Raw genomic sequence first — 14,169 nt, 5'->3', positions numbered from 1 at the left:
TGGTTCTGGTTCAATGTTTACGGTGACAACAGGCTTTGCATTATCAGATGGCACAATTGATGCATTACTCTCAGCGTCTAGACCATTGGCGATTATCTCCTTGGAATTATCTTTAGGATGTGAAACATGTTCCTCATTTGAAGATTTTGAACCTTTGGGGGTCTCAGAGGACTCAAAACTCACAGGAACAGAAGCAGATGAAGCTTCATCTGTTGAAACGCTGCTTGGAGGAGAGTCAATCTTTGGAAATGGCTTTGAATTTTCAGTGCCCATTGAGAAGCTTTTCCCATGTTGAATCTCTACCTCTGAGCTTACCTGGTTTTCAGTATCAGAACTGACTAGGCTTTCTGAACTTTGTGACTCGACATTGGTGCATGGCATCCCAAAATATTCTTCAACCATCTGATTATTTTCATTTACAACCTTTGGATCAGGGAACTCAATCTTATCCAAGTCACCAGGAACAGACTTGATAGATTCTGTGTCCTGCACGACCGTATCAGTATCCACACATGTGGATGGTGCAGGTATTGGAATGACTTCCGGTGGTGTTCCAATATAAGACACTGATAACTGGACAAATCCTGCTGGGGAGTGGAAGAGATCAGTTGAGGAGAGAGAAAACTCCTTTTCCATCTTACCATTGTGGAGGAGGACTTCAGAAATAGGCACCAAAGCAAAACCAAGAAGCTGATCTTCAAGATAATTCCTCACCCTGCTTAGCATCCATATCTCACATTTAAGCGAGGAATCAACCTTTCGAACATTAAGACGGAGATTCTCATTGAAGATTGGATTCCTCCCACCACCATTTATGATTTTGGTGGAGACTGTCTTTTCAGGATCACAAGTCAGACAAAGTTTCGCATAAACATCTTGCTTCTGGTAGATGCAAATGTTGTGGATGTCCCTAGCTTGGTGTATGTAGACCTCCAAAGCACCAAGAAAGTCCTCAGAGTTACCTGGTGTGGTCTGCTTCCCTTGAAAATTGAGTTCCCTCGACATCAAGCCAGAGTTTTCTACACAAAGATTGGCATTTTGCTTCTCCGACTCGGTGAAAATGGCGGAGCTCTTCAGGGGCGACACGACTGATTGAGGAGAATCCATGAGTATACAATAAAAAATTAACCTGTAAAGGAAGTGAAATTGACATCAAGCAAACTTGTGGTACTCCATATTAGCTATCAACAGATGGGTGGAAATGTTGATGCAAATACAAATACAGCGTCACTAAGAAATCACATGAGCTTTAGCACCAAAACAAAACTATACCTGCAAACAAAGAAACAGAAGGAAAAGGAAACAAACAACCAAAAACAACAAGGGCACCCGGCACCCCATGTCTAACTTTCAAGCTCTAACTCATAAAGAACCCAAATTTCAGGACCCAGCTTAACTAGTAAAGATATGGATCTAAAGACCACAGAGACATAGCTCACCGAATTGGAAGATGTACTAGTTAAAGCGACAAGCAAACCAGAAAGAAAACAAGTCATATGAGTGGAGAATAACAGAAAGAAGAAGACCAAGATATTGCAAGTGTTGGAGAAGTAGCTAACAAGTATGTCCGTGTATAATTAACTAAGATTCAGACACTGAAATACTGAACAACACAGTTGATGCAAGCAGTGATAATCCAACATACGATAAACCTTCATAATATCACAAGTTCTTGGAAGAATTGCGGATAATATTCTAGCAATAACCGACCAGATGAAACCTTACTACAATCGGAAACCAGGAACCAAACTAAGAAGTAACAAGTAAAACTCATCAATCGAACCCAAGACAGAGCAAGAACGAATTGATGTATTACCACAAATCTCAAAAACCCAAAGTTCAACTCAGAAGGCAAACACCCAAATCCTAGAAATAGACAAAAACCCAGCAACAGTGCAAATCAAGAGTTTCACCACACACCAATAAAGCTACCACCTTTTCCCCGCATCACAAGAACAGTTCTCACACAAGTCTAAAAATATATGAAAACATCAACTCCAGCAATCAAACACACACAAAAAAGAAAACAAAAAAACCAAGTAAACACAACAAAGAAATTCAAGAAAACGAAGAAAAAAAAAGTTGAAAAAGAAGAACAGCAAGAGCCAATAATTGGGTCTTTTCTTGCCTTATATCTCCAATGGTCAAACCAAATTTCTGCAGAAGCTGAGCACAAAATCCAAACAAATAAAGACGACCCTTTTCTCAAAGAAAGAAAGCAGAGTGCTGGAGAGTTCGGAAACAGTACAAGGAATAAAAATCTTGAAAGAGGATGAGAATTAATGGGATTGAAGGGTGTCGGAAACCTCTGCCTTTGTGCATCGTGTTGGGCATATATAAAATTGGGAGCTGCGTCTTTTTCTTTTCTTTTTTTTCCGTTTTTGGATTTTTATTTTCTGTGGATTTAACTGGCACGCGATAAGGACAGGGGACTGAGGAGCCAATGAGAAAGAAGCTGAGTGCGATGCATAGTTGGGAGCCGGACATCGGAGCGTGCCAACCACGTGCACCCCGATCACGTTGCCAAACGCTCTTCTGTCATTTTAGTCATCATTGATTGTCCTACATTTACGGCTGCCTTTCACACTATATTATTATTATTATTTTATTCATTCATATATCATTAAACGATAACTTACTGTGGGACTCTTTTTAAATTTTTGTTATAATTATTTTTTATTATTTAAAAAATTATGATTTTTTTTTAAAGTTAATGATAGTCTAATATATACTTATCATAATAATTAATTATAAGAGTATTTATTAGGCATTCATTAATTTCACAGAGTATCTACAATAAATTTTTACAATTAGTGAATATTTATAATTATACCAAGTCTTAAAAGGATCCGTCGTAATTTAACTTTAGTTAAATTAATAATATTTAAATCTTTTTAAAAACATAAAACCGATTCATGATATTTAATTTAATAAAAATAATTAATATTCAGTATAATTACATTGCCATTTTTTGAGTTTTTGTGCAATTATACATGATATTCATGTGATTTGAAAAATTACATTTAATTTTTATTTTCATCTAACAAATAATTCACTTTGTTAGTCAAAATTTATCGAATTTGATGATACTAACAAAAAAATCGAATAAAAAATCCATATTTACCTCAACTAATTTATTGCAGGTCAGATAATTTCTAAAACATGCAATGAGGTATATTTCACCATTATAAGGTAGTTTAGTCGCAAAATATTTGTTTAACCTGCAATAAGTAAGTAATAAATCAGTCGAGATTAAATATTAATTTTTATTCAAATTTTTTAATTAATATAAAACAGAATAGGTGAATTGACAATTGAGGGTCTACCGTCAGACACAATCAAATCTCAAGGTACTAGATGTAATTTCTCAAACCACAAGAGACTTTTACGCATAATTATACCAAACTTTATGAAATGAGAGTGCAATTATTCCTTAATTTTTAATGTATTAACGGGATTAGAAAAATAAATTCAATAATACTTGAGTTTAATCGAATCAGTCGCTATTTGTCTCAGTTTATATTAATTTATTTCACGATTTTATATTTTATCAAATGAATGTATTGTTTAATTACTCAACTCCATGAAAACAATAGTGTGATTATATAATTATCATATTTATAAATAAAAAAAGAAAACAGTGCATTTACAAATTCATTGTATGAATAGGTGGAGTTTTTGTTTATATTTTTGGAGTGGGGTATTAATAAAAAGTTATGCTACTTTATAGTGTGGCAGACTGCTGCACACTATTCCACCTTTTTCTCCCCCTAATTTTCAATACTTATTTAGTAATTTTATTATAAGTTATTTATTTTTTTCATAAAATAAGATGATGTCGCGAGTACTCTAAACACATGGGGCATTGTCATGCTCGTCAGTTGTTTACGGACGATGACATCTCAAGTTTTGAGGTAATATCGAATGGATAGTGTATAATTAATAATAAATATTTATATACTGTATAACGAATGCAATTTTAAATTTCAAATTTTGAGTCGCAAAGACTTCTAAATAAATTTGAATAATACCTAACAGTGAGATAGTAAAGGGATGTGGTCCAAGATCTTAAAATTTAGAGCAACTTACAATTCACCCCAGACAAATATTGTGAATTTTATTCAATAATTTTTAAATATATAGCTACACATATATTATTAATAATTTAAGTAAATAAGCCCAAAACGATTTGAGTTGAAAAAGAACGCACGGAGAGTGGGCCTCGGCCCACTTGCTCAGAATCTTCTTCTATGTATAATAATAAGGCATAATTGCATCTACGTCCCTAATATATGTTATATTTGCTTATATTAATAAAAAAATAAAAAAATATATATTTATCCCTGTTGACTTATTATCGATCTATTACAGGTCAAATAAATTTTTTTAATAACTAAATTACCCTCATATATCTTCACGTGTTAATGCACGTGAGAAGGTATATTTTCACAGCTATAAGGGTAGTCTAATAAGAAAGAAATTGTTAACATATTATAAGTGAGGAACAAGTAAATCGTGGGTAAATATCAATTTTTTTTTAGTTTTTTTTTTATTAGTATAAGCAAATTTAGTGAATTTTAAGTAACGAGAAGGGTTATTTGTCATACGAAAGCAAACTTTAGGGATGTCAGATGTAATTTTTCAAATCACAATAAATTTACATATAATTGCACTAAAACTATGGGGGGAGAATATAGCTATCCCTTTAATTTATATAAGCATTCATAATTTTAAAAAAATACACATACACCTTTAAAAATATTAACATCATTACATAAATTATCTTTGCTTTTTAGTTGTTATAAATGATTTATGTAATTACAAAAAATACATTAGTGGCATTTAAGGGTGTTCATTTCAGTTAATCGAACTTAATTTAAGTACACCAAAATGAAATGTCAGTTCCATCAAATTCGAACTTATTTTGGTCCAATTCGATTCAGTATTGAATTAATCAAAAATTAAAAAAATAACATAATATTAATTTATTGATTATAAATTATTTGTTAATTAATAATTAAATATATATATTTTTAAAGTTCAGTATTCAGTTTGATTCGATTAATTAGCACAAAAATCAAAATAAAATCGAATATAAAAATTTTAAAAAAATAATTGAATATCAAATCGAATTTTCAGTTCGATATTCGATGAAAATCAAATTCCTGATTTAATCAATTAACTACAAATTAAATATTGCTATTTATTTGTATAAATAAATTTTAAATTAGAAGGCATAAATATAATTATCTCCTATAATGATGATAATACTAACAATAATCTTCTTATGGGGATATGATCATGAGTATAGTGAAATGGGGGGGGGGTGAGAAAATGCAATGATGGAGAAATGTATATGTATTTTCAAGAAATGATGATGGGCATAATTATTATTATTATTATTTATTATAAGAAAGTAATGAGATGAGGCTCAGAGATTTGCGCATGATTGCTGTGGTGAATAGACCGTTGGGCGTCGTGCTAAAGTGCACCCCTCGTTTCAATCCATACTCCAAAGCTCCACATACAGATACATAGATTAGTATTTGTCAGACAATTCCTACTTTTGGTGTTAAATTACAAATCCCACCACCTCCGGAAAATAAGAAAAGTGAGGCCTTTTTTTCTATTTTTTGCTTGTTATTTTTATATACTTTGTTCAGACATCCTTTTCCTCATGTCGTATTTCTTTATTCCTAGTTGCCGTTAGGTTGTATTGTATTATGTATAAAGTCCAAAGTGATGGAAGCTCATTTGGGGCAGGGGATGTTGCGATGCTGACCAATCACTCACTACAGTACCATCATTTTTCTACAATACTCCACTTTTAATCAATTCTCATTTCTCTCTACCTACACCTTTGAATTTTGCTCCTCCATTATTCCCCACGTTCTTCTCTATTTTTTAGGTATTTTGTAGCTCATTCATAAAAAGATCCGAACTTGTATTCCGATGATATGTTCAAATAAGACAATTATTTAGACATCGTGTGTCTGAAATAGAAAAGTTCGCTTTCATCAAATCTGAATATGAAAAGATCTAAATATACTTATTTAGTCTAGATTTTTCAATACGTGATCTATCAAAAGACAGTAAACACTGTATTTGAAAGACCCCAAACTATAACTCTTCAATGCGTAAATAAGTAAAAAATCTTAGTATGTTTACAACTTTAAGACAGCCTCCACATTACTTGGTATTTAATAAAATGAGGAAAAAGAAACCAAAAAGTAAATTTTCTCTGTATGTACTTGGTGAAAAAATACCGAACATCATAAATTACATTATACTAACATTTAAATTTATTTATATTGATACTAAATAGGTATCTATTATTATTTTCAAAATCGATTCATTTATTACTAGGTGCAATTATTGGATTCATACGATAAATATTATATATTTATTTTATTAAAAAAAATAAAAAACGTATACGTGTATCTAGATGACAAAGACAAGCACATAGAGTTGACTCCTAGGGCAGATGTAGATTTCTTTCTCATTCAATTAGGTCTTTGAAAAATCTGCTCTAGTCCCACCCAGTGCACCCACCACGCCAATCAACTCACGTATTTTTACCACCTTCCAAACATCGTTACTTAGCTGTATCGATTTAATTGATATATAATATTCTAACATCAATAAATAATAGATTATAATAATTTTCGATTCGATTAATATATTGATATGATTATAAATAAACTGTAATAACTTATCTAAAATAAAACAAAGAAATTTGCATGTCCAATAAGACTCAAACTCATAACCTCGACATTGTTCGTGAAAACTCAACCGTTAGCATTGATGCTAAAACATCACTAGTAAGGCTGTTATGCCCTATTTATTACATTTTTGGCGAACTACCAACAACATAAAAAATCAAATTGGGCGTCTTATCTGCACCCACAACGGTTGCTTTGTCGACACAGGAAATTAAATAAATGTCGGAAATATTGTTAAACTATATTTATGACATAGTCAGCAAATCTTGACTCCATGCATATGTGTGTTCCAAATTATTCTTCAATCACTTTGATAAAAGGAACGGACACCTTTGAAAAAAACAGTGTTGCTTTAGTAACAGTGGGTTAAGCATGTCAGGACTACGGATTAGGCATTGACTTTTTGGGTTAAAGCTATGCATCTCTTTTCAATTGCTTCCCCCAACCACCTATTTTTATGTCTTTTTTTAAATTATTGTGTGATTTTTGTTTTAACCGATGTTAATTAGCTCTTTTGAAAGTATCGGTAGGATCATACGATTTATATATATAAAAAAAAGAAAGATATTATAAAGTGAAAGATAATAAATAATGATTATATTTCAACTTTAGACGCTTTTATTTATTTTTAAATTAATTAATAAATATTCGAATATTTTCTTATTGTGTAGTTGTGCAGCACATTGCACAAGCAGATTGTTGTACTGATCTCACTTCTCTAGTTCTACTTATTAGCAAAAAAAAAAAAAAATAATAAAGATTGCATAACCCTAAAAACCAATAGGATTATGTGAAGAGCAAATAAATAAAATACTTGGAAAAAGAAAGCATTACCTCATAATTCTATCTATACTCGGGGCTCCAACGCGAGTACGCCCGGTTGCCGTTTTTCGGGCCCAATAAACATATGTGACAGTGGTTGCTTTCAGTGCGTGCTTCGCATGTCCAGTCCAACTCTAGAAACGTGAAAAATGTCAAATGCTGATAATTATCAAAGTTGCCATTGCAAGAGTAACAACTTTGTCAAACAATTTTATCTTTTATTTTTATTGATTTATTTGTTTTCACTACTATTTTGATTTTAAGTCTAATTCAAATTTAAAAGAAAGATTAAAAATAATGAGTGATTTGGAAGGAATAATAATTTGTGAATGAATCACAAAATTGTTGAAGTTTGAAAGAAAAGAAAGGAAAGAGGTGGTAGTGTTTATATTTGTCAATTATCCAAAAATAATAATTATAAAAGCATTTTATCCGAAGAAAATATCTCAGGTAGAGATTACCAAACAGGGGAAGTCGACTACTTTGGATTAGCCAACTTTAGGGTTTATCGTCTTTCCTTATAGAATGTCGACGCCGGCCAACTCTACCAATTCCGACTCCGACTCCGAAATCGAGAACATTCCGAGCTCCAATCCTAGTTATACGTCCCACTCTCTCGTCGCCGCCAATTCGTCGAGTCCGCCCCTTGTTTGCCTCTTCAGGTTCGCTGGTGACTCCGCTGCCGGCGCTTTCATGGGATCTATTTTTGGTTACGGTACTCATTGCCTGTTGATTACTTGTTGCGTTCTTCTTACTTTTTTTTTTTTTTTTAAATATTTATTTAGATTTGTTGGTTGTTGGAATTTCGTTAGTATGGACAGTTTGTGAATTTGATGAGATTTTTTTTATCTCTCTGGAGGCTGATTTTTATTTTGCGTTGTCTGCCTTGTGCATTTTCAGAATTGTCAGTGGTTTTATGTCTCGTGTAATATTGTTTACCTCAGAGTACAGGTATATAGTTCTTGCTTACTCGTTGATGTTACTGCTATTAAGTTGTGTTGTCCTCTGAAATTGGTAGCAGAACCAACGGTTTTATTTTGAGATGGAGTTTTGTTGCTTCTGGTGCATTGTGCCTAGCAGTAGTCCGTTGGGGTCTCCTGGCATCTTGTTGGTTTGGTTATTATCAACGAACGCTAATTTATTTAACAGCTAGAATTCTCAATGATGTTGTCTACTAACTGTCTGCATTAAGCACAAGAGGAAATTATCTGTCTATATTGTTGGCGTTAAATTTGTGTGGTTGAGTTTGTTGTATTGAATTTGCTTTTAACATGTAACTTAAACCTTGTTATCGATAAAGGAGTGATTTCACTGTTGGAACATTGGAAGTAATGTACAACTGAATTCTATGGCCACAATTTTATCATATTCTCTGGAACTGAGAGAATAGGTAGTGCGACTCTCACTTTTAGGTCGTTCTTCAGGGTTTTGGTGATTGACTGTCCTCATGTTGTACTTTTGGAATGAGATTTATCCAAATTTACCTTTGTGAGGTTTCGTGTACTAGGTTCTGGATTAATCAAGAAGAAGGGCTTTAAAGGATCATTTGCTGAGGCTGGATCTTCTGCCAAGGTATGGTGTAACTTTTGACTTGCTATGTGATCTATTGATATGAGATCATTTGTAGTGCGGATTTCTTAGTTTTCCCCATCCTTGTAGACATTTGCAGTTTTATCTGGAGTCCACAGTTTAGTTGTCTGCTTTTTGAAGAGATTGCGGGGGAAAGATGATGGTAAATCCTCTTTTATTGTGAAGAAATACTGCCTGACTTAACCACCCTTGTTTATCTGACTTGTTTCGTTCTCTACAGTCATAAATGCTGGAGTTGCTGGTTGTTGCACGGGCCTTGCTCTAAGCTTCCCAGGTACTCTAATCTCCCTCTCTCTCTCTCTCTCTCTCTCTCCCCATATATATGTATACGGTATATATGTATAATACCCTTGCTCACAGTTTTGAACATCTTATATTTTAGTTTTTACACCCATGCATAAGTACCTTCAATGCGCCTCAAAAGCTTCTAAGTTTCTACTGCAAGATAAATATTTAGTCAACCTCAAGTTCTAATCATAGCTTGCGATATATGCTCAAATCTATTCTGGAAACTGATCAGAATCTGTATTTGTTCAACATCACTTAACCTGCCCTGTCAAGCTACTACTTTTTAAGGTGTTCAACAATTAAGTTGACTATATTGATAGGTTCTCACTGACTCGGCTGCTGTATGGTGGTACTTTTTCTCACCTGTGATTATTGAAGGTGGAATCTGTGTTGTAAATGTTATTCTGCTGTTTATTTTCTCCAGGTGCGCCGCAGGCTCTACTCCAAAGCTGTATCACATTTGGGGCATTCTCATTTATAATTGAAGGTCTTAACAAGCAGCAGCCAGCCCTTGCTCAGCCATTTTCTTTGAGAGTCAATCGGCAGCATTATGGTGTGCTTCCTCCTTTGGCACTACCGCTCCCCAGTGAACTGAAGGAATCCTTTTCGTCATTTTGCCGGTCTATTAGAAAATGAGACAGCTGCAGTGGTACGCCTCAAACTGAGTTTTGCCTTTACAGCACCAGTTATGCTTCTCTCTCTTATGTAGAACACCGGGACTGCAAGAGGTGTATTGTAAATTTCAAACCATTTCATGAAATTTGATAAATTCGACTTGTTATCTTACTAGAGGCGAAATATTTTTGTGTTTTTGAAATAAAACTCGTGTGCATTTCATTTTTGGCTTTTCTAACGTCAATGGTGGGGAAAGCCAAATGCTCCATGGAACATCTTTGTCTTCCAATTTTATCGCGTTCCACCTTGCAACTTGTTTTCTTTAAAAATATGAAGTACTGGAAAGAGCGCACTCCATTATGGTCATTTCGACAACATAAAAATTATTAACTGAAATCACGAATACATATTATCATATTATGTAATTCCCACGGGCTAAATTCCCTTCTAAGGCCCACGTTAGCGTGCCCAATAATCTCCAGGCCTTGTGAGTACTCCAATGCAAAGTTGGGAAACAATGGCGTGTATGTTATGCCAATCACCTTCCATTTTCCTTTACAGGAAAAGATTTTTCTTGCAAAAGCGGATTATAATGACGTTGGGATTATAGAATAATCCTCAGATAATTTATTACGGAAGGCGGTCTTAATCCAAATCCATTGTCATAATCAACCAGATTGGCAATTGTCATTAATGTCGAAACAAATTTGAAAAAACGAACAGATCCTACATTTTCAACTGAAGATCTCTCAGTTCAAGCTTTAGATTTCAGGCTCATTTGATGTGCATCTCTCACCTCAATATTTAAAAAGTCGGTTGATCTACGGCGGAGACAGGTGATACTACCCTTTTCGTGATGGAGGACATGGCGGCCGCTACCACTATATGCAGTATTTGTATGAGTACGACGTCGATGAGTGCTATCTGCCGCCAGCCAGACGGCGGCTGCCCTCCCGCGGCGAGACCTTTGCCTGTTGCTGTTTGATGTAATTAAGAATGCTTGGTGAAAATTATTGGATGGTCGCTTTTAGGATGACGCGATACATTTTCTTTGCCTTCCCAGTGCAGCTTTGTTGGGAATTTGTAAATCTTTTTGAGAATTATTTCTTTATATCTTAACCTCTTCTAAAAAGATAATTGAATTAAAAAAAAAGCAAAAGGAAAATGCAAAATGAAACATTATAAGATATGAATAATAAAGCAGTGGGGCACATGTCTATCAGTGAGGACTGGATAGTGGTTAATTGACATATCAACTTTGTGTGAGAACACTCAATGGTCTCTCATTAATAAGAATCAGTTGTCATGCACGGCGTTACTATGTACATATAATAAATAATTTTTTATATATTAAAATATTTTACAAAAATATTTTTATTGAATAGTTAAGTGAATATAAAATTTAAAAAGTTGAATAAGTTAGTCATCTTATTAGTTATTCTTTAGATTATAAAAAAATGATGCATTGGTTTAGAAATAGTAATATTTTGTGTCTATAACACACTTTTTCGTTATAATAGTATAGATAAATGATAGATTTGCAACATTTTGCTTTTACTTGACCATTGCCCACCAAGAAGAAGTTAAAGTCCAAACACAAAATTGAAATATTGTTACAAGAACACTGATCAGTAAATTCACAAGAGACATTATCCGTATTGACACACTCAATGAAGAGTAACATGATGTTGTCATAGGATTATAGTTCAGCGGGATACACTATCTGAGACGATGAATTCCAGCGTACACTGTGCTACTATGAAGCAAAACTTTATTGTCCAAATCAAACAATTTTTGTATAGAAAAGATTCAGAATTTGGATTCTGGATATCTCCATCATCTTACAGCCTCTCAAAAATGAAACCGACAAAATTTCCAAGTTTACAACAAGCCCACCATTTTCGCCCAAAGATTTGTTTCCATTTTCAAAATATACCTCTTTATAAGTACTATAAACGAAAGCAGTTTAATTGCATTACCCACACCCACACTGTGCTCATTCATCACTCCTTACAATGGCGCCCAAATACAACCTCCAAGAGCTGTCCAAGGATCATCCATTCATGGTTAAGCAAATTCTCTCTCGCTGTTCTACAATTAAATGTTCTTTTTCTTATCCTTTGACAAGTGTACTGGTGGGTAATCATGCAGACTTGTCTTGTGAAGGTGAACACTCGCTCTTCTGGGCAAAAGACTGTTGCAAAAGTCTTGCAAAAATGTCATGGTATGTTTCGCTCATATTTTGATATGTCAAAGGTGGTGTATTGCGTCGGTCTTTTCTTCGTGTTTTTTTCCCCTTCTAAAATATATGGAAATGGTGGTTCTGTGTAGGGATATATAGCTTCAGAATGGATGATGATGGCCTGGTTGAAATCTCGGGTACAGTTGATCCCAATTTACTTCTGAAAATGGTTGGAAAATCAGGCAGAAAGGCAGAGCTACGCTGGTTACAGTTTGGAGAGTGTTCCAGCAATTTATTCATGCCAATGAACCAGGGAGGAGTTAACAACTCGTATGATGGAAGGTATCTCCATGCAGGCAACCTTCCTCGTGCAAAGCTACCTTCACATGATGCTCTCAGGTCATCGGCTCACAATCAGAAACATGATTACCAGATAGCATATGATGACAAACATGATTATGATCAGGATCGCCGTGATTGGAACTACCATTATCAGCATACTTATGATCACAATCAAGACTATCAGCATGGTTGTTTAGATCACAAGCATCACTATCAGCTTGCTTATGATCAGAAGCATCATTATCCACATTCTTATCGGAACTATGATCATGCACATGATTCTCAGTATACCAGCTATGGGTACAGACATGATGGAAACCAGATGCATTATAGCAAAGCCTTACCGGGCGTAGGTGGTGAAGGCATGGGCTGTTGCACTGTGATGTAAGATACGTGCCGCACTCAACTAAAGGAGTAGGCAAGTGAAATTGAGGAGAACTTTCTAAAGCTCCCTAGTTTCTGATTTTTCTTTTCCTTGGAAATTTTTGAACTTTTGTCTTATGTAATGCCTTCATTTTTGGAAGGAATTGAAAGCAACTAGTGTGCAATGGATGAATGTGATTATGTGAATGTCACCATATACGTGAATGTTGTGATCAATGTTAAATTTCTAAGAAATGTAATTGATTCAGCAGAAAAAAGTTGTCATTTTTCAAGTTCTGTTACCTCCATAATGTATCAAATTCCAAGTATGACAAATATGAAAACCATATTTGTCAGCTAAACTTACAGGCTACCTCACCAGCATAAAATTCTTCGAGAAATGTCAAAGCTTCTGCATTAGTGTTGCAAACTTTCCACAGGGATGCCACCTCCCCATTTGAGACAGTACCCCAGCTCTCGCAATCATCAATGAAGTCTAGCAGCTTTGAGTAGAATGAATCATAGTTCATCAGAAGGAAAGGAACGGGACGGGGGGATCCAATTCTTTCAAGTTGAATCAGTGTCAAAATTTCAAACGCCTCATCTAGGGTGCCAATTCCACCAGGCAGAGCAACAACAGCCGTCTTATCTGAACCAGTAGCTCTAACAGCAGCATCCACCAACCCATGCTTCCTTGCAGAAAAGAACCTGCGTGTAGTATAAGCAGTTTACAAATGCATGCTTATAAACCAAATACGTAGAAATTTCAAGAGAAACCATTAAACCTGCAAGTCAAATAGTTTTGTAGTGGTAGGTAAGGATGGAAATTCGTTGCTGTCCATTCTCCAGCTTCCTTGCCAATCTTAAATCCACCAACCGGCTTTCCTGCTTCAAGAGCCCCTTTAGTTACGGCATCCATTAGCCCTGGCCCAGCCCCTGACCACGAAGTACAATTTAAGAGGTTTGCAATCTGCCAAACAAAATAGAAATTGGAGAGCCTAAAATCAAGCAATTTAATACACTTATAAGCCAGAAACTGGATTTACAAGTAACCTGTGATACGAATAACTTACTTCTTTTCCCAATTCAAATGCTTGTGCATAATGTGGATGGTTAGGTCCCAACCTTGCTGAACCCAAGTAGACAACTCCTCTGCCAAGTCTTCGTATAAGTTCATAGCACCGTTCAATTTCTTTCTTGACCTATTTTTCAAAGAATAATTGTTAGCCTAAACCAATGATCACT

At 34.7% G+C, this 14,169-nt stretch overlaps 4 protein-coding genes across 4 annotated transcripts in view; 2 read left to right on the top strand and 2 right to left on the bottom strand.

Moving 5' to 3' along the window:
• Positions 1-2,341, bottom strand: part of LOC105174935 — a 2,841-nt gene extending 500 nt beyond the window's left edge. The window contains 2 exon segments of the mRNA XM_011097195.2: positions 1-1,129; positions 2,129-2,341. The exon segment at positions 1-1,129 is cut by the window's left edge and continues 5 nt beyond it. Of these exon segments, the coding sequence (XP_011095497.2) occupies positions 1-1,107 (1,107 nt within the window). The 5' untranslated portion in view covers positions 1,108-1,129; positions 2,129-2,341.
• On the top strand, positions 7,923-10,263 carry LOC105174934 (mitochondrial import inner membrane translocase subunit TIM22-2). The gene is made up of 5 exons (XM_011097194.2): positions 7,923-8,259; positions 9,052-9,116; positions 9,204-9,276; positions 9,355-9,408; positions 9,847-10,263. Exons 1-5 carry the CDS (start codon positions 8,070-8,072, stop codon positions 10,056-10,058), a joined length of 594 nt encoding a protein of 197 aa, XP_011095496.1. The 5' UTR covers positions 7,923-8,069; the 3' UTR covers positions 10,059-10,263.
• Positions 11,822-13,072, top strand: LOC110013009. The gene is made up of 3 exons (XM_020698336.1): positions 11,822-12,103; positions 12,189-12,261; positions 12,369-13,072. Exons 1-3 carry the CDS (start codon positions 12,053-12,055, stop codon positions 12,947-12,949), a joined length of 705 nt encoding a protein of 234 aa, XP_020553995.1. The 5' UTR covers positions 11,822-12,052; the 3' UTR covers positions 12,950-13,072.
• The window catches only part of LOC105174933 (probable cytokinin riboside 5'-monophosphate phosphoribohydrolase LOGL10), a 1,936-nt gene continuing 930 nt past the window's right edge, over positions 13,164-14,169 (bottom strand). Inside the window, exons 2-4 of the mRNA XM_011097193.2 lie at positions 13,998-14,126; positions 13,710-13,894; positions 13,164-13,632 (exon numbers count right to left, since the gene is read on the bottom strand). Coding sequence (XP_011095495.1) covers positions 13,278-13,632; positions 13,710-13,894; positions 13,998-14,126 — 669 coding nt within the window. The 3' untranslated portion in view covers positions 13,164-13,277. The remainder of the gene's footprint in view (positions 13,633-13,709; positions 13,895-13,997; positions 14,127-14,169) is intronic.

The sequence above is a fragment of the Sesamum indicum genome, linkage group LG12, assembly GCF_000512975.1.
Source record: "Sesamum indicum cultivar Zhongzhi No. 13 linkage group LG12, S_indicum_v1.0, whole genome shotgun sequence".
In the NCBI taxonomy this organism is placed as follows: Eukaryota; Viridiplantae; Streptophyta; class Magnoliopsida; order Lamiales; family Pedaliaceae; genus Sesamum; species Sesamum indicum.
This window is presented reverse-complemented; position numbering and strand designations above follow the sequence as displayed.

Coding starts and splice junctions, on each gene's coding strand:
- LOC105174934 (XM_011097194.2), top strand. CDS start 8,070: ATGTCGACGCCGGCCAACTCTACCAATTCCGACTCCGACTCCGAAATC. Junction 8,260..9,051: donor GGGATCTATTTTTGGTTACG/GTACTCATTGCC, acceptor TTCGTGTACTAG/GTTCTGGATTAATCAAGAAG. Junction 9,277..9,354: donor ATTGCGGGGGAAAGATGATG/GTAAATCCTCTT, acceptor CGTTCTCTACAG/TCATAAATGCTGGAGTTGCT.
- LOC110013009 (XM_020698336.1), top strand. CDS start 12,053: ATGGCGCCCAAATACAACCTCCAAGAGCTGTCCAAGGATCATCCATTC. Junction 12,104..12,188: donor CCAAGGATCATCCATTCATG/GTTAAGCAAATT, acceptor GTAATCATGCAG/ACTTGTCTTGTGAAGGTGAA. Junction 12,262..12,368: donor AGTCTTGCAAAAATGTCATG/GTATGTTTCGCT, acceptor GGTTCTGTGTAG/GGATATATAGCTTCAGAATG.